Source organism: Micromys minutus (genome assembly GCF_963924665.1).
Source record: "Micromys minutus genome assembly, chromosome: 18".
In the NCBI taxonomy this organism is placed as follows: Eukaryota; Metazoa; Chordata; class Mammalia; order Rodentia; family Muridae; genus Micromys; species Micromys minutus.
Genome location: NC_137953.1, coordinates 4,234,665 through 4,254,204, shown reverse-complemented (window position 1 = coordinate 4,254,204; position 19,540 = coordinate 4,234,665). Strand labels below are relative to the sequence as shown.

Here is a 19,540-nt window from a genome sequence, read left to right as displayed (position 1 = left end):
GCCCTTAGAGGCTACAGGTTGTGCATCTGGAAACTGATCCACCCCATCTTCTGTGTCTTCTCTAGTGAATACAACCATGGTCAATGCCTCAGCCCTGCTGGCACCAAACACCAACACGTCTGTGGTAAGCCCTTTCCGACCAGAGTAGACTGTGTGCTTTCAGTGCTTTCATTTATGGTGGGGAGTTAGGAAGGGGTGGGAGGTTAGTCCCAGGAGCACATGGGCTCTGAGAATGAAGTCTTTACGTCTGTAACTGAAAGCTCCCTATTCCGCAGCATCTTCAGTGTGTGACTTCTCTGAGCAGAACAGTAACATGTGCAGACCCGGGGGAGGCCAGGTGTAAACAGAGGTACACACGGACACAAGTCTTGGTTAGTTTCTGCCAGGGAACCTCCAGTTCCCATCTGAAAGTGCACTTCCAGCACCCAAAGTTTATTAGCTCGTCCCCCGCCACCCCACCCCTCCCCCTGCCATGAATGTGACTAGCCCTTTGCACTTAATAGCCTCCAGGGACCGTAATGCCCTCCCTTCCTGAACCAATGGGAAGTGTGAGCCGCAGGCCTCTCTCAGCCTAAGTATATGGAAGGATGCAAAATTATAATTCATCTAAAGGGCAGTGTGTGGGCTTTGAGGCAGTGTCGTAAACCATGAGTGGCCCTCAAGTTCCTTACGTTCCCTTGCATAGGCAGCCAGTGGTTCAATGCATATCTATCTCAGCTGAGTATTAATCAGAAATCTTCAAGTCTAAGGCTTTGAGGAGAGCAGGTTGGGAGAGTACCTACTTCCCAGCGCCTGTTCTGTGTAGAGTCTGTGCTGGGAGCTGGACTCGATGGACCAGGCGGGACGCTTTGGTCTGTCTTCACGTTGGCTTTTCAGTCCTTAATGATTCATAGCAGGGTGGTCTCAGGTTTCCAAGAGTGTGAGGACAGAGGTATGAGGCTTCTTCAGTGGCTCCAAGTAACTTCCACCCCCCCCCACCAGTCCAAGGTTCCTTTCCATTCACTGTGATAAAGCACTAGCCCTAACCCTGGCAAAGAAAAGCAGCTTTCAGGGAGAAAGGGTGCGTTCTGCTTACAACCCCAGGCTCCAGTCCATCAGTGCGAGGAAGGCAAGGTAACAGGAACTTGAGTCACGGAGTCATGTCCAGTCAGGAATGAGGGGAGTGCATGAATGCATGTGTGCTCTACTGGTTAGCTGGCTTTCTCACTCTTACACAGTCCACGATGCACTGCCTAGGGAATGGTGCCACTTACAGTGGACTGGTCTTCCCACATCAATTAACACAGCCAAGGCAGTCCTCTATGGACTTAGCTACAGGTCAGCCTCACGTATACAATTCCTCCCAGGTGATTGGATCAAGTTGGCAGTTTAAACTAACTATCATATTGTTTCCACACACAACTAGCCCATCTCAGAAGAGTAGGAAAACAGACTCCCGTGTGGAGGGCAGATGTTTCTGTCGCACATTGTAAATGAGCACAAACGTAGGGAGGCGTGGGTCACTGGGTCAGTAACCCAAAAAAACGTAGTTGTTACTTGCAAGCATCTGTTAAAAGTATATATTGGTGCTCACTTTGGCAGCACATGTACTAAAAGTATATACTTGGGACTGGAGAGATGGCGCAGCAATTAGGAGCATTGGCTGTTCTTAAAAAGGACCAGAGTTCAGTTCCCAGGCTCCATGGGAATGTGGCACCATCTTCTGGACTCTCCAGGCAGGGACATGCCCAGAACAAACACAAAGTTAAACACATTGATACATAATTAAAATAGTCAAAAAAAGTATGAATTAAGTTTTATTATAAATTATCCTTTTCTCTCTCCTTTTATTACTCTTGGAAATATGTGAACGCAGCCATCCTTTGATATCCTCAAAAGAGTGGGTCCAATATTCTTTAGGGGACTTAAACCCATGGATGCTCAAATCTCTTTTTTTACAAAATGTTACATTTGAACTAACACCTATTACCATCCTCCTATAGTCTTGAAATCATCTTATATTTACAATGCAGAATACACCATATTTGATATGTAAGTGGCTCTATAGAATGTTATGTAGGGACCAATGATGGGAGGAGTCTACATGTTTAGCACAAGTACAATTAACTTTTTTCCTCTGTAACTGCGTAAATTCACACATGTAAAGCCCACAGCCTGAATTTGAGCATTTGAGGTGCTAAGAGTTGATGACCCAAGAGGAAACTAATGAAGGTGTGACATGGGGGGAAGGAACAGACATACTAAGTGTCTCTGGGAAGGACAGACCTACTGGGGGAGAAAGCATCTCTCTCCTGCCCCAAAAGCCACAGATCCCAGAACACACTGGAGAAGCTCAGTCCCTACTCTTTCTAGGGAGCTGCCTGCCTATTCTCTGGACAGCCTGCCCCCAAGAACATCTCTGTTATTGGAGAGGAGGGTAGGAACCCTCGGAGGTTTAATAGGTGGTGCATTTACTCGGGACCACAGGGAGAAGGACACACTGCCTCATAGGAGGGTCCTGACCCGTGTTCTTCTGTGCTTGGTCTCCAAGTACACCCCCCTTAACCTCACAGCACTGGACTGGTCTCTGCTGAGCAAGAAGGAGTGCCTGAGCTACGGTGGGCGCCTACTTGGGAGCTCCTGCCAGTTTGTCCCAGACCTGGCCCTCATGTCCTTCATCCTTTTCTTTGGGACTTACTCCATGACCTTGACTCTGAAGAAATTCAAATTCAGCCGATATTTTCCCACCAAAGTAAGTATCTTCTGCAGGTAGTCGGGGTCTGCATCCAGAATGTTCTTGAGGCAGGCCCGGCACAGTGAGATGGCTCTGAAGGCAAAGGCGCTTGCTGCCAAGGCAAGGACCTGAGTTGTATGCCCCAGACCCACATGGTAAAGAGAGAGTCTGTTCCTGGATGTGTGTGTGCGCGCGCACACACACTTTTTTGGGGGGGGGGGAACACTGCATCTTAGTCTCTCCAGGGGGCTCTATTTTCCGAAAGGATGGGCATCAAGGAAGCACTGAGCTGAGGGAATTTTACCCAGCTCAGTGGTCCAGACCTGTAATCCCAACTCCACAGAGACTGAGGCAGAAGGATCACAAATTCAAAGTCATCCTGGGGAATATACACCCTGTCTTAAAGGAAAATAAAGGGGCTACAAAGATGGCCTAACAGTTTAAGAGTATGATTTGCTGCTCTTTCAGAGTTTGGCTCTCAGCACGCACGTTGGTCACAGCTGTCTGCAACTCCAACTTGGGGGCATGATGCCCTCTAGTGGCCACCAGAGGCACCTGCACATGCATACCATTCATTTACACAGACTTACATGCACATGAAAACACAAATGTTTGTAAGATTAGGCTTAGAGTCTGCTGTCCAGCATTTAGGAGGCCCTGGATTTAATATCCAGTACTGAAAATCACACAACAGCAAACAAAGGCACAAGCCAGACTTCGGAGGCAGAAGGGCCCAGGCTCCTCTGACAACATTCTTTTGACCTTCTGTTTCTAAATTCCTTGTGTTTCTAAATTTTTTTGTTCTTCTGGTGACGGATAACGTAAAAATCCCTCATCGTGTGTTTATTGACTGAATAGCCAAACTGTCTTTGTTCTTGGAAATGTTCTCTTTCAATCTGACGCATGTTTCTGTTAAATTTGATTTCTGTGTGAATGTATGTGTGTGATCTATGTATTGCAAATATCTACTTACATTGTATTAAGTAGTCTTTTGATTTTTCTTTGAAAATTTGCTATTGCAAATTTTTTTGTGTGTATGCTTAGGTGACTTAGTCAGGGTTTCTATTCCTTCACAAACATCATGACTGAGATGCAAGTTGGGGAGGAAAGGGTTTATTCAGCTTACACTTACACATTGCTGTTCATCACCAAAGGAAGTCAGGACTGGAACTCAAGCAGGTCAGGAAGCAGGAGCTGATGCAGAGGCCATGGAGGGATGTTACTTACTGTCTTGCTTCCCCTGGCTTGCTCAGCCTGCTTTCTTATAGAACCCAGGTCTACCAGCCCAGGGATGGCACCGCCCACAATGGGCTGGGCCAGGGATGGCTCCACCCACAATGGGCTGGGCCCTCCTCCCTTGATCACTAGTTGAGAAAATGCCTTACAGTTGGATCTCATGGAGGCATTCTCTGTGATAACTCCAGCTTGTGTCAAGTTGACACAAAACCAGTACAATAGGCATTCCATGGTGACCAAGCTCAGTCAGTCGGCAGGCTCTCCAGGAAGGGAGCAAGGATTTAAAAGTAAAAAGACAACTAGACAACACTGTAGCATGAACCCAGCCTGTTCTGAGGCTGAAACATGGGGTGAGGGTGGGTGGGAGGGTAATGGGGAGGGGTTCCCAGTCTGTTTTATATCATTTTAATTACATGCAAGTAATAAGGTCAGCTCTAGGTTAAGGAACAAACAAGGCAATAAACAAAGTCCCACAACCACAGTTCCTAGGGCGTATCAAGATATCTGAGCCTACTTCCTTGTCCTGAACCAATGTCAAGTTTCTAGAAGTGGCCCCCAAAGCTCTCTACAACTTGTAGGGATCAGCTCTCTCCTTCCACAATGTGGGGTACTAGGGATAGAACTCAGGTCTTCGGGCTTGCCTACTGTTTGTAAAACTCACTTGCTTTATTTCATGCGTATGAATTTATTGCCTGAATGTGCGTGTGCTCACCACATGCATGCAGTGTCCATGAAGCTAGAAAAGGCATCAGAGTCCCTCGACCTGGAGCTACAGATGGCTGTGAGCCGCCGTACAGATGCTGGTACCACACCTTGCAAGAGCAGCCAGTGATCTCAGCCGCCTGCCTTCTCTCCCATGCCCTCCCCCCAAAAGCAGCAGTGTTTTGGGCTGCATTCAGAAAGCCTGCTTGCTGGTTTGCCTTTCCCGTCTGCCCTGCAGCCCACCATAAGCGATTCTAGCATGCAGTGGGAGATAGGAGCGCTTTGTGTTTTTGTATAGATAGACATTGTCCCAGCTTTTCGTTGTTTTTTAAGACCATTGTTTTCTCTGCTGTCTTGCAAAGCATCTTTTGCCATTGTCTGAGTTCCCACATGACAGGGTCTCTCCTGGGTTTTTATTCCGTTTCTCTGGCTTGTTTGCATGTCAGGGCTGCGGCCTTCAATCCTTCGCCGTATGGTAAGTCTCTGTCTCACACACCAAGTTCTTCCTTGTCTTTTCTTCAGTAGCGTCATCATTGCCTTTGAACCTATAGCTGAAATTTAGTTTAGTGTCACCAAAATTAGGAACCGGTGAGATAGATGGCTTAGCAGGTGAAGGTGCTTGTCACCAAGACAGGGTTCCATCCCTGGGACCCACATGGTACAAGGAGAGAACCCTCTTCCACAAGCTGTCCTCCAGCCTCCACACAACCAGCTGTGGCACTCATGTGCACACACATGCACACATGCACACACACGCATGGACACACACATGCACACATACTTTTTTTTTAAAGACAAAGAAGAGGCTGTCCTGTTGCATCCTGGGGAAGAACAAGGCTATGTTGGCTAGTATTCATGAGGCCGGTGGACACCAGGCAGTGGAGATGAAAAGTCCTGGTCAGGAGTCAGCCCAGTGGTGCTGTGCTCTCTGAGATGAAGCTGACAGTGGTGACGGCATCTTCAGACTGTCATGTCCACGCGTCCACACCCTGGCATGCCCTCCAAAGAAGCCTCACGGGTGGGCCAAAAACAATGTTACAGGAGCATTTATTCTAAGAGGAAAAAAATGAAAGCAGCCAAGTGGTTCTGAAACAAGGTCTCATCAGCCTCAGACTCTTGGCAATTCTCCTGCATCAGCTTTCCCACACTGGCTAATCTGAATCACGGCACAGTACAATACAAACATAAGCAGAGGGTCTGGGGCGATGGCTCAGTGGTTAACAGCACTAGCTACCCTTTCAGAGGACCTGGGCTGGGCTCTCAGAACCCACACGGTGGCTCATAGCTGTTGGTGACTTCAGCTCCAGGGAATCCAACACCCTTTTATGGCCCCTTGGGCACCAGTAACACATGCAGTGCATGCATACGTATGAAAGCAAAACACCCATGCACATAAAACAAACATTTTTAAATAAATAAATGCAAAAAAAACCCAATGGAGCCATTAAGTTTAATACACACAGACCACAGCTTTATCTGTCTGCCGGGGGAAAAGCCACATACATGATTTCAAGTAAGCAAAGCAAGTGTCAGAAGATTCCCGACAATACGATTCCCCCTCCCCCTTTCTTCTCCCCCTGCCCTCCCTCCTCTCTCCCTTCTCCTCCCCTCCCTCTCCCCCTCCCACCCCTGGCTGTTCTGGAACTCAGCATATAACTAGGCTGTACTCAACTCACAGAGATCCACCTGCCTTTGCCTTTGCCTCTGCCTCCTGAGTGCTGGGATAAAGCTGTGTGCCACCATGCCCAGGAGAATGTTTGTTTCTTAAGGCAGAAGAAAGTACATTTTAAGGTCTTATACCCAACTTTGTATTATGTCAGACCATGTGAAATCTCCTAAATTTGGCAAAATGTCAAGTTCATATCATTTAACTTACATTTTTTGATTTGGATGCTGAGATTATGAGAAACTAAGATTATAAGAGACCCGCCCTCCTGTATCTTGATTGTATTATGACCAATATTTAGGTATTTAACTTTTTTTAAAGATTTATTTATTTATTTATTATGTATGAGTACACTGTAGCTGTCTTCAGACACCAGAAGAGGGGGCATCAGATCTCATCACAGATGGTTGTGAGCCACCATGTGGTTGCTGGTATTTGAACTTAGGACCTATGGAAGAGCAGTCAGTGCTCTTAACCACTGAGCCATCTCTCCAGCCGTCTAGCTCCAGGGGCTCTGACACACCCCTCTGGCCTCTGTGAACAACAAACACTGCACTCACGCACAAACACACCACCCCTATGCACACACATAATTAAAAAATTTAAAAAAAAAACTTTTTTACAAAAGAATCCGCTGGACAGTAGAGATCAAAGTGGAGGTGTCACAGGAGGGAGGGGCACAGAGGAGGAAAGAGGAGGTGCCCAGGGCAGGACAGCAATGTCCCCTGCTATGATGGCAAGTAAAGGCCCTGCAGAAACAGTTCATCGAAGGAGCTTAGAGATACCTCCTCGGGATTTGGACTGAGGGAATTGCAGGGGGGATGTGTAAGTAAACCTAAGCCCTCATTCATACGTAGGACTTTCAATTAATAATGCAGACCACGGAGGCCAGATAGGTGGCTCAGCAAACTGGGTTCAATCCCAGAACCCTGCCGCCTGTCTTCTTACTTACCTCCAGCCAATGGTGAAGGAGAGAGGGGGCGAAGGAGCAGTCAGTCACCCAGAGACGCTCAGTGTCAACCCTCTCCTCAGGGGCTCCGCCACTGTTTGGAACCCGGGCTGTCTGTGTGTCTCTTTATCGTCTTCTGTTCTCTCCTACTTGAAATGTTTATTTTGTTTAGTGTCAGACTTGTCCTTCTTCAGGGGCGCCTAGGCGGGTGGGAGGTGGTTGAATGCAGAGGAATTAACAGTGTGACCATGCTAAGCTTGGAGAGATGCCGACATACCCAAGCTTGCTGGTCCAGGGTGTGAGCCCAGGCCCGCTGGCTTCCGATCCCAACCCCTAAACCATTATCCTCACTGCCGCTGCCTCAGGACCCCGTCTCCGGGCAAGCCAGCAGCCACGCCCACCAGGAGCCACGCCCACTTCCTGCTGTCTTCTCCGCAGGTCCGCACCCTGGTGGCTGACTTCTCCATTGTTTTCTCCATCCTGCTCTTCTGTGGAATCGATGCCTGTTTTGGCCTGCAAACCCCCAAGCTGCACGTGCCTAATGTCATCAAGGTTTGCCCCTTGACCCTACCCTGGGCTGCCATGTTCTTCTGCCTGCTTCTACCTGGAAATTTCTCCTTCATACTCGCCAAACTTCCTCATTCAGCCAGGGATCCTGTGTACTCTGGCCTTTTGTGTGTTCTGCCCACGGCGGTCACTTGAGCGGTGGGTGGGGGCGTGTGCACCTTGATGTATGGCTCTGTGCCTTCAGAGTGGGAAAGGTTCTCTCCAGTCCAGCTGAAGCCTATGGGTTCTATTAGAGGCTTTCTAATTTCCCTGACCTGCCAATTCGTCCAACCGAGAGCCATTTGAGGTGACTCCTTAGAATGGTCGACCCAAAGTGTTACACTGTACAAGTGTCATATTGTTCTGGGCAGGCATCCTCATGGCCCTGTGCTCCTTCACCAGGCTCCCCTGGTATGTGGCTGCTACGGTCATCTCCATCACTAACAGCCTTAAGATGGAGATGGAGACCAGTGCCCTGGGGGAGCAGCCCCAGTTCCTGGGGGTTAGGTAGGAGGGAGCCTGAAAATGCAGATTCTCTGCCAGGCACGGTGGCATGCCCTTAATCCTACCCAGCACTCTAGAGACAAATGTGGATGCATCTTTGTGAGTTGGAGGCCAGTGTGGTTTACATAGTGTCCTAGTCAGGGTTTCTATTCCTACACAAGCATCATGACCAAGAAGCAAGTTTGGGAGGAAAGGGTTTATTCAGCTCACACTTCCATATCACTGTTCATCACCAAAGGAAGTCAGGACTGGAACTCAAGCAGGTCAGGAAGCAGGAGCTGATGCAGAGGCCATGGAGGGATGTTACTTACTGGCTTGCTTCCCCTGGCTTGCTCAGCCTGCTTTCTTATAGAACCCAGGTCTACCAGCCCAGGGATGGCTCCACCCACAATGGGCTGGGCCACCCTCCTTGATCACTAGTTGAGAAAATGCCTTACAGCTGGATCTCATGGAGACATTTCCTCAACTGAGGCTCCTTTCTCTGTGATAACTCCAGCTTGTGTCAAGTTGACACAAAACCAGCCAGTAGTACACATAGAGAGATCTAGGACAGACAGAGCTATACAGTGAAACCTTGTTTCATGAAAGAGGAAGGAAGGAAGGAGAAAAAGACAAAGACAAAGAGGTAGAGGAAGAAAGAATAAAAAGAGCGGAGGTGAAACTACTCTGGATGTACTGTATGAAAGAAGAGTTTTAAAAAAGATTTTTAGGAGAAATTCTAAAGAAGGGAAAAAATAAACCTTTTATCTTGGGAGAGGGGAACATTGCCATTAACAATAACAAAAACCATAAACAGATTCTAATACAGATTCTCAGTCCTATCCTAGACCTCTGGAATCTGAGACACTGAGGTAGAGTCTTTAATGAGTTCTCCACATGATGCTAGGCGTGCTTGAAGTTGATGTCTATGACTCAAAACTTGCTCATTAGGGGCTGAAGGGATGTCTCTATGGATAAAGGTGCTTGCTGCCAAGGCTGACAGCCTGAGTTCAGTTCTTGGGATATAGAAGGTAAAGAAGGGAATCTCTTCTCCAGGTTGTTTTCTGATCACCACACCTGCACCAGGTTTCTCTGTTAGCCCTGGCTGTCCTGGAATTCACTCTGTAGACCAGGCTGGCCTCACACTCAGAGATCCACCTGCCTCTGCCTCCCATGTGGTGGGATAAAAGGTGTGTGCCGCTTCAAAATATATATTTAAAGAAAAGAAATAATTCAGCCAGAAGTGGTAATTTTCTTTGCTAACCTCAAGCCCTCCCAGGTACACCAATTATCAAAGTAAGGAATCTGAGTCTAGACTTGGAGGTAGTGTTAGCCTAGGAACAAAAGCTCTGGGTCCGGGAAGCTGGGGACAGCTGTGGGAGTAAGACCCATCCATTGCTCCGGAAACCAGGAGCAGCTGAGTTTAGATCCCCAGTGCCCACAGCAAAAGCATCAGAGTGGAGTGTGGGTGCACACCGACTGGCCGGCCTACCTAAAGAAGTGAGCTGTGTCAATCAGAGGCAGTGGAATCCAGACAATGAGGGATGAGCAACTGAGAAAGACCCCTGATGTGCCACTCTGGGTTTGCATGCTCACATGCACACTACACACACACACCCTAGATGACCCTTTATTCTGGCTTTTTACACACATCCCTCAGGGTTCCTTAGGCAGTTGGTTCTTCAGAGGCAGCATCTGGCTCATCCAGTGTTGGCCTTGTGAATGTGAATGCCCTCCTGTCTGCCCTCCGAGCTTCACCCGTCTTTCCAGGGTGGTGCAGCCTTTTAGGCTCTGTTTAGTTCTCTGGCCCCACTGTCTGTGCTCCTTCCCGCACAGCCTCTGACTCTCTTTAAAGTTGCAGGTACTTAGCATCCTTCAGGGAAAATATTGTGGTCGAGAAGTGCCTCCAGGAGGGGAAGGGGAGTGGTGGGAAGGTGGGGGCACGGGCAGGTATCTGGACAAGGGAAAGAGAAATAGGCCTCTCCACTTGCTCTACTCAGCCCACAAGGCCTGACCGAGGCTGGTTCGTTGCCCCCTTTGGGAAGAACCCTTGGTGGGTGTATCCTGCCAGCATCCTGCCGGCCCTGCTGGTGACCATCCTGATCTTCATGGACCAGCAGATCACCGCCGTCATTGTCAACAGGAAGGAGAACAAGCTGAGGGTAAGGCTGAGCCAGGAGCAGAGTCGGGGGAGTGGAGGAAGAAATGTTCCTCCTTCCATAGTTTGAGAAAACAAGTCCCCATTTGGTGCCTTCAGGTGAGGGAGATGGGTTCCTGAGCAGGCTCAAGGTAGCTTGGTCTGAGAACCAGGTGCAAGCTCAGACTGGGTTCTGGGCACAAGGTCCCCGTACCCCTCAAAAATCTCTCTCTGGCGTGTGCCTGATAATGAAACTTGGGTGCCTCACACATGCCGCTGGGTTTAGGCCTAAAATCAGGAGGTAGAGGAATTTCCTCAGCCCCCGGCTTCTTGGAGCTCCCTCCCTGACTTTGGGTCTGAGGGGAGCTGCCTTTCAGAAAGTCAAGTCACCCCTCACTGCCCCACCTAGTCAGAACCGAACTGTGACTGTGGTCATTGGCCATGAACTCTTCTTACCAGAGACCAGACCTAGGGCCTTCCCAAGCCGGGCATCCCTTCTTTCCACACCTGTGGCAACTAAAGCCACCTTTGGGGATAGTGAGGCCCAAACACCAAGTCCTGGATGTCTGCAGCCCCCTCAGACTACACTCTGGAAGGGGGGGTGCTGTGCTCCACAGAATGGTTGCTTCAGGGAGGATCAGGTTCCCAGAATTTCTCCTGTCCCACTGTCCTGCAGAAGGCCGCCGGCTACCATCTGGACCTGTTCTGGGTGGGCATCCTCATGGGGCTGTGCTCCTTCATGGGGCTCCCCTGGTATGTGGCTGCCACGGTCATCTCCATCGCTCACATCGACAGCCTCAGGATGGAGACGGAGACCAGTGCCCCAGGGGAGCAGCCCCAGTTCCTGGGAGTCAGGTAGGAGGGAGTAAGGCATGGGTCAGCTGAGAAGGGCTTTCTCTACAGACACCAAGACCACAGCTACAGGAGGAATATTCTGAAGCCAGAGAGATGAAAATTCAATTTTACCAATTCTGACTGGTACCTTTCTTAGTAGTCTCCAGTACTACTACTACTACTGCTGCTACTACACACACGCACACGCACACACACACGCACACACACACACGAACAGCACTTCTCATTCTTCCTAGTGCTGCAGTACAGTGCCTCGTGTTAATACTCCATAATTGTAATTTTGCTACTGCTATGAATCATAATGCAAATATTTGATATACGACCCCCAAAGGGGTGTCTACCCACAGGCTGAGCACCAGTGCTCTAGAATCTCACCCACAGTAGGACCTCTTCTTGCCCTTGGGTTTCTTTCCTCCAGACCCTCTGGAGGCTTCTCCATGGGTTCCCTTCCTTCACATCCCGCATTGTCACCTTAGAGCCTTTCTGGACCCAACCAGGATTCCAGCCCATAGCCCTAGCTTATTCCTTCTGTATCTCTTTTTGCCTCTCCACTCCTGCCTCATGCCAGGCCCTAAGCTGGTTCGTGCAGGAAAACTCATCGCCTGCCCCTTTGGGTCCGCAAGGTCCATGCCAGACCCCAATGTTCTCCAAAATGGCTGCCCTGGAAATCTCCTGAGTCCTTGGGACACATGGGCCACCTGTGCCTTGAGGGAGACCCCTTTGCTTGGTTGAAATGCTCAAGACTGGCCAGGGTGGGTCCTCTCCTAGTTCATTCCTTAGGCCGAAGCATTCTGCCCAGAGCCTACAGCTGCAGCCTGGGTTATACCAGGGCCTGACGGTGAAGGAAAACGTACTTGCTCCTCCTGCCTCTGCTGCCTCCTCTGCCAACAGTCAGGGCACTTTCCCAGGTCTTCATCCACTGAGTCCCAGGGAGCTCATCACCAAAGCAGGGCATTAAGCACTTGACGACATCCCAATGGCAGTGTCGTTGTCCTTCCTGTACCCGGCTCAGGCAGTCCGGGGCACTGCCTAATATTGTCCATACGTGAGTACCAGAGCCGAGAGTCAGCCCGAGTCCGCATAGCTCAAGCACCCGGCTGTTAGACACTGAGCAACCTCCCTGACACTGCTCACAGTGCTCTGGGGTAGTCGTGTGTGCCCGGCCTTTCCTAATCAGGTCGGCTAGGCCTTGGCCTGTGAGGCAGAGCCCAGCTAAGGAAGTTCCATAGCTTCAATCCAACGGAAGGGCTGAGCGGGCTGGGCGTGGTCACTGAGTGTCTTCCAGGTCACACCTGACTGTGCTCATCTCCACCAGGGAGCAGAGAGTTACTGGAGTCATGGTCTTCATTCTGACAGGCATCTCCGTCTTCCTGGCTCCGATCCTGAAGGTGAGGCTCTGCCCCCATCACTCCCCAAAGTCCAGGGGCCACCAGCCTATGGGCTATAGGAAAGGCAAGATGTGAACAGGCCAGGTGGCATCTGCCTTTCATCGCTTCCTGTGATGTCACTATTGCTGTCCCACCCCTTCCAGGAGCCACTGCCACCTTTCTGGAGGACATGCTTTTCTAGGGAGTTCTTCGGTGTTCTGTCCTGATGCATCAAGGACACCGAGGGCTGGGCCAGACTACATTGCTGTGTTGAGGGCTCACTCCAAATCTTCTTGCTTTGCCCATTTTCTGAATGTAAACTTTGGAAAAGGGAACCCCCAAGATCTACAGGCACCGTCTCCACTGCTCTGTCGACTTTTCCCCAAAGCTCGACTTTCCTTTTTCTCCTATCCCAGTAGCCAGAGGGGACTGTAGCAGGGGTGCATTCAAGGCTGAGTCCTTTAGGAAATTCACTTACCAGGCATGGATCAGTTCTTACGGGTCTCACTTCCTCTTCTCTACCACATCCGGTCACCTATTCATGGTCCTGTCTTTCAACCAATACCCGCTAGGACTTTCCTTCATGTATATGTGCATCCATGCATATGTGAGTGTACATGTAAGAGCATGAGTGTGTGTGTGTGTGTGTGTGTGTGTGTGTGTGTGTTTGTGTGTAGACCACTTATGGAATCTTGAATTATCAGATCCTCCTGAAGTTTCAAGTGAGCCACCCAGTGTGGGTGCTGAGAACTGAACCCAGGTTCTCTTAACCCCTGAGCCATCTCACTGAATCTGGAGCTCACAAATTTGGCTAGGCTGGCCAGCAAGCTCAAGGGATCCTCTCATCTCTACCTTCACAGTGCTGGGGTAGCAGCCTGGCCTCCGCGCCTGGCCTTTTCACTTGGCTCCCGAGGGTTCAGCTCAAGACCTTGTTTGTGTTCTGTGCATCAAGCACTTTACTGCAGAGCCGTCTCTGCAGCCCAGGACTTTCCTTTCGTATTAAACTCAGTCCAATTTTGTAGCCATTCCCTTTTCTCATCTTCGAGGTAACCTTGCAAAGAACAGAATGACCAGCCAGACATGTCTGATTTGCTCACCATGACAAGTGTTTCTGGATTAAAAATGGATGCCGGACACATCTGAGTGGCAGATGTGCGGCTGGGTCCATCAGAGGAAGGTCTCCACCGTGTGTGGATCAGAACACACATGATGGGCAGGTATTTTCCCTTCATTTGGAGGTGGTTGCTCCCAGGCCAGTGAGATAGTTCAGTGAAGAAAGGTGCCCACCGGTTGCTGAGGCTGCCAGTCTGGGTTTGGTCTGCTGGGTCATATGATGTCAGGAGAGAGCCAACTCCTGAAGGCTGTCCTCTGACCTTTCTGTGTGCTCAGTGACCTGCACATCTCAACACACACACACAAACACACACACATGCAATTAGTCAACAAATAGAGGCTGGAGAGATGCTTCAGTAGTTAGGAACACTGGAGACTTTTGCAGAGAACCTGGGTTTGGTTCCCAGCACCCTCATGGCCGCTCACAACCATTCATAACTCCAGTTTCAGAGGGTCTGACGCCCTCTTCTGCCCTCAGCAGGCACTAGGCATACATGTTATACACAAACATATACGCTACCAAAAGCCACTCATAAACACAAAATAAAGATAAATCTTTTCAGAGTAAGCACATTATGCCTTTAAAGTTAAGTGGATACAAGTGTAATAATTGAGAGCCAGGTTTGATAGTCCTGTAACTTGGAAAATGAAGCAAAGAGTCACAAGTTCAAGGCCGGCTTGTGCTACAGGATGAGTCCAGGGCTGACCTAGGCTCAAGATAAACAGTGCTGCCTGACACATTCGAGGCTTGGGGTCAGGGGTGGTAAGATACTTGCCAAGTACTGGCAAGGCCCAGGTGCAGTCACAAGCAAACCCAGAGCCATGTTTATGGTCTCAGGGATGGAACTCAAGGTCTCATGAACGCTAGACAGTTAGTTCTGTGCCATGGGGCTGTAGCTCCAGACCATAAAATCACTTTCAGTTTTTACATTTTTAGTGTGTGTGCGGTTGTGGTGTGTGTGGAGGGTCAGAGCACAACTTACAGGAATCAGTTCTCTCCCTCGCCACTTGCGTGCCCTGGGTATTGAACTCCAATAGTCGGACTCAGCATCGGGAGACTTTATTTACTGAGCATCTCCTGCGCCCTAGAGTGTATTTTAAATGTGCAGGGAATATTCATGGTAAGACGGGTTTCCAAGGAACCATCATGTGTCCGTCCTAATACTGCTTGACAAGTGTTTGTGACAAAGGCCTCTAGTCCAAAAGAAGTATGATTTAGTGACCCAAGGTTCCTCCCTACGCTTTGCAGACAGCAGCTCCCAGCTCCCCTTGACAATGTCAGACTTGAGTCTAGCCGTGGGGCACGTTCAACAGTGCAGCCATTCCAGCCAGTTTTCTTTCCCCTGAGTGTTAAACTTGACTAGAGAGCAGCTAGAAAGCTCTATCAAAGTCTCCATCCTTTTGTCCCATTTACAACGTGGTCAGTCCTTTTATAGGCACATTTATTAAACCCTGAGTATAGTGGCCGGTCTTTTATGCTCCTGCTTTTGACATCTGGTTTTGTGCTAACATTGTCTGTGTTTAGTCTAGGGCAGCAGGCCTACCGCAGTATTGATTAATAATAATAGAAATAAAGGTTGAGGTGGAGCTCAGAGGCACAGTGCTTACCTAGCACGGGTGAGGAACTGGGTCACATCCCCCATGAGGAATCAGAATCCTAACAATAGGATTTCTGGTTTGAGCATCTCAAGGGACCCACCATCCTATAAATAAAGGCTTTGGGGCTGGAGAGATGGCTCAGTACTTAAAAGATCTTGCTGCTCTTCCCAAGGACTTGAATTTGGATCCTAACCTCCACACCGAGCATCTCATAACCATAACTCCTATTCCGGGAAATCTTACCTGCCTCTTTTGGCCTTTTTGTGCCACACATACCTGGCACACTCTCACACACACGTGAAAATTAAAATAAAAAAAAATGTAAAGACAGAGGGGTTCAGACATATTAGTTAAGATCTTTCCAGTCGGTGCTGAACAACTGCATCTCTCACAAGAGCCGCAAAACCAGGGCATAAAAGAGTTCTATCCCAGGAAGCAGAAGCGTGGGCTGGAGTCCTGCTACTCGGGCCCCTGCTGAGCCACACAGTCCAGCTGTAAGGAGGCGACAAGGAATATAGTGCCCTGAGGGTGAGTATCAAAACTTCCCAGGGCTCTGAGTGCTGAATTTTCAAAATTCTAGGGCTGTAGCTCAGCAGGAAGAGTGCGTGCTGAGCATGCGCAAACCCGTTAGCGTGCTTACCGAGCATGCACAAACCCGTTAGCGTGCTTACTGAGCATGTACAAGCCCTTGGTTCCATTCTCATAATATCCCAAACACTGCATAATCCCAAATACTGGGATTAAAGGTGTGTGCCACCTCGCATGGATCTTGATTAGTATTTTAGATAGTTATTTTATTTTTACTAACATGTATGTCTGTGTGAGTGTCTGTCTCGTTTGTTTGGACACGGTCAGAAGGCAGAGGAGGGCATTGGGTCACCCTGGAGCTGGAATTACAGGCAGCTGTGAGCCAGCCACTCTGAGTGTTGTGAGCAGCGCTCAGGTCCTCTGGAGAGCAGCAAGCGCTCAACCACTGAGCCATCCCTCCAGCACATGACCCCTTCTTCTTTTATTCTTGTAGATAGTGTCTCACTATGTAACCCTGAGTGGCCTGGAACTTGAGATGTAGACCAGGCTGATCTCAAACTTTTCACAATCCTCCTGTCTCGGCCTCTCAAGTGCTGGGATTACAAAGATGAGCCAGAATGCTGGCGTAGGATTACATTTTATTTAAGGTTTTCTTTCAATCGCTCCTAAACTTTGAGTGCAGTTTGCTCAGTGTTAACTTAGTGACTTTTTAATGTCGTTTCATAATGAAGACATTTCCCACAAGCCACGTGTTAGCAGGAAGGTACAAGGGCCATCTAAATCCCTTCTTAACTTTTAGCTCAAATGCCTTGGAACTGAAGCTCGCAACATCTAGATTCAAGTTTTAGTCTAGATTCAAACGCTGAACAATCTAACTTGAAGGAGATTGCTTGCTTGGTTGGTTGTCTTAACGCTCTTTCTTTTAAAGATTTGTTTTACTTTTAAAAACTGTGTGTCTGTGTGTGGATGCGCACCAGAAGAAGGCACGACATGTCCTGGGGCCAGTGCTACAGGTGGTGGCGAGCCACTTGATGTGGATGCTGGTGCCCTTAGATGCTGATCATTCCTCCAGGCCCTGTCTGGACATTCTTAAATGGCACCTGCAGGTTAGGCTACCCATATTGGTATCAGACTTTGTGCTTATCAACTGTTCTCCCACGACCACCCACGAGCAAGGCAGGCCAGCCTCGGTGAGCAGCGAGCACAGGACAGGCACAGATTTAAAAAAAGAAAAAAAAAAAAAAAAGGAAGAGACATGCAGCCTGGCCAGGCGGTGGAGAGAAGGCTTTCGAAGATTTGGGATAATGATTATGGGACGGAGTAAATGACGTGGCTCCATTTTTGAAAAAGCAAACTGTTGCTCTCGTTTGCAGGACAGGGCGCCCATGAAGTCACCGGTGGCGAGCTGGGGACCGGTGCTCCTTAGTTGTAGCTTAGTTTAACGCTGTCTATAACGCGTGTCTTCTGTTGCTTCTGCCCAGCTCGCCAGGGGTCCCAGCCTCTTCTGTGGCTGTCAGCTGAGGCAGACGTGGGAAGAGTCGGGTGGGTTGAATGGTGTTCAGTTGTTCGGCTTTCCCTCTTGCTGGAAGGAGTAACCCACATCAGATAGACTCTGAGTGGCCCGGAGAGCAGCTGGTCTTGGAAAGCAGCCGCAGGCTGGCCTGGCACCCAAGATGGAGGCCTGTTGTCCCACCCTCCTACCCCCACCCTGCATCTTCTGGCTTCAGATTTGCTCTTGGACCCTCAGCGCCTTCGAAGTCCAGCTCTCGTTGTGATTGGCTAATACCCCTGTCCATCACCAAAGAGCAAGGACCCGCCCCAGCCCAAACCTCTCCTCTCATTTCAGTATATCCCCATGCCAGTGCTCTATGGAGTCTTCCTCTACATGGGCGTGGCCTCCCTCAATGGCATCCAGGTAAGGTTGTATCCTCCCCAGGCTAACGTGACCTAGAGGCAGAATGCCATGTCTAGTCGTGCGCTACAAAAGCTCTGAGTGTTTGCTGTCCCAATTTCATGTAAGAATAATGGTAACGGTGCTACTGCCATTGTGTCACCAGGACTGTACGAAGTACTTTACGGACATCATATAATCTGTGTGATTAGGATCTTAGATTCCCATTTTACAGATGGAGAAACTGAGGCTCAGAATTTGAAAGCCAGGTCAAGCTAACTCTTATGAACCTTTTCTCCCTAGTTCCCTAAAGATACTCTATAAAAGAAAAGATTTTGCCTTGTTCTGCTTCCCCATGAGGTCAGGGCCCTAGACAGTTTGTGATGCTGTGGGCCCTTCCCTATGTTATACATGCCTAGATACCCCTAACTGTCATAATGCCAGATTAGGAGTCCCCTTTCCGACCAGGTATAACTTCCCCTAGTCCCACAGCCCAGTAGACCGTTGGCCTTGGAGTTTGACCTTTCGGTTGAGTCCTTTGCTATATTCTTGCCAGTTCTGGGACCGCTGTAAGCTTTTCCTCATGCCAGCCAAGCACCAGCCGGACCATGCCTTCCTGCGCCACGTGCCCCTTCGCCGGGTTCACCTGTTCACCCTGGTGCAGATCTTCTGTCTGGCCCTGCTCTGGATTCTCAAATCAACCATGGCTGCTATCATCTTTCCAGTCATGGTGAGGAGGGGTGCGGTGGGGACCCATGGTGCTTAGCAGATGGGGCAGGGAAGTGCCACCCAGCAGGTTCAGTGCCAGTGAGCAGAGAACAGTGTCATAGTAACAAGACCCTGCAAGAAACCCACATGCTGAGGTCAGGGCAAAAGTCAGCCAACCTCCCCTAATAAAGTTCTTACCATGTAAAACGAATGTGTTTGAAAGGACAAATGGATCACGTGGGGGCAGAGACTGTGCTCAAAGATTCAAGAACCTAAAGAGGATGTTTACTGGACATGGTGGTGCCTGGCCTGTAATCCCAGAATTTAGGGATGCTGTGATCTTCCAGGCTTGCTGGCTGGTTAGTCTTGGGGACACAAGTCTGCAAAGACACTGACCACAAGTGGTTCCTGGACTGAGCCACCTGGGGAGAACACACAGGCTCACGGTGTCTTTGCACTCCCACCAGGCTTCAGCATCTCTGCTCTTCTTTCCAGATCCTGGGCCTCATCATTGTTCGAAGGCTCCTGGACTTGATTTTCTCCCAGCATGACCTGGCCTGGATTGACAATATCCTCCCAGAGAAGGAGAAAAAGGAGACAGACAAGAAGAAGAAGAGAAGGAAAGAGATCCGTGAGAACACAGACGAGGAGGTGGGCATGGTGAGCCATCTGGGCAAAAGGCAGAGACTGAGAAGCTTGCTTCTGCCAAGGCGAGGGGTGTCTCTGTGGGTGGTCTTGGGTGCTGAGACCCTATCTGTTCCTGGGAATATCCTCGGGGTGGTCAGAACTAGTGAGCTTGCCTGCCTAGGAGCAGGCGATGGCCACTACCGTTTTCAACAGCAAGGCAAGTCCCCGGGGCAGAAAAGACTCCAACATAGAAGATAGTTGTAAGGAGAATTGCCGGAGAAAGGAGCAGGTCTGGGGAGAGAGAGTATGGTGGGAACTCACACATGTCTGGACTCCAGGTGTGTTACCTGGTAACAGCTTACCTTGGTCCTACATCCATGGGATCAGGGATGGAGAACTGTGTCTTCACTGAAGGTAGAG

The 19,540-nt window shown here is 49.4% G+C and overlaps 1 protein-coding gene across 1 annotated transcript in view; it reads left to right on the top strand.

Annotated features, from left to right (window-relative positions):
* SLC4A5 (solute carrier family 4 member 5) overlaps window positions 1–19,540 on the top strand; it is a gene marked incomplete at both ends in the record, with an annotated part of 68,084 nt that overhangs the window by 43,063 nt on the left and 5,481 nt on the right. Inside the window, 9 exons of the mRNA XM_080932032.1 lie at window positions 66–124; window positions 2,531–2,731; window positions 7,705–7,818; window positions 10,296–10,457; window positions 11,109–11,287; window positions 12,603–12,675; window positions 17,741–17,809; window positions 18,342–18,515; window positions 18,989–19,144. Of these exons, the coding sequence (XP_080788158.1) occupies window positions 66–124; window positions 2,531–2,731; window positions 7,705–7,818; window positions 10,296–10,457; window positions 11,109–11,287; window positions 12,603–12,675; window positions 17,741–17,809; window positions 18,342–18,515; window positions 18,989–19,144 (1,187 nt within the window). The remainder of the gene's footprint in view (window positions 1–65; window positions 125–2,530; window positions 2,732–7,704; window positions 7,819–10,295; window positions 10,458–11,108; window positions 11,288–12,602; window positions 12,676–17,740; window positions 17,810–18,341; window positions 18,516–18,988; window positions 19,145–19,540) is intronic.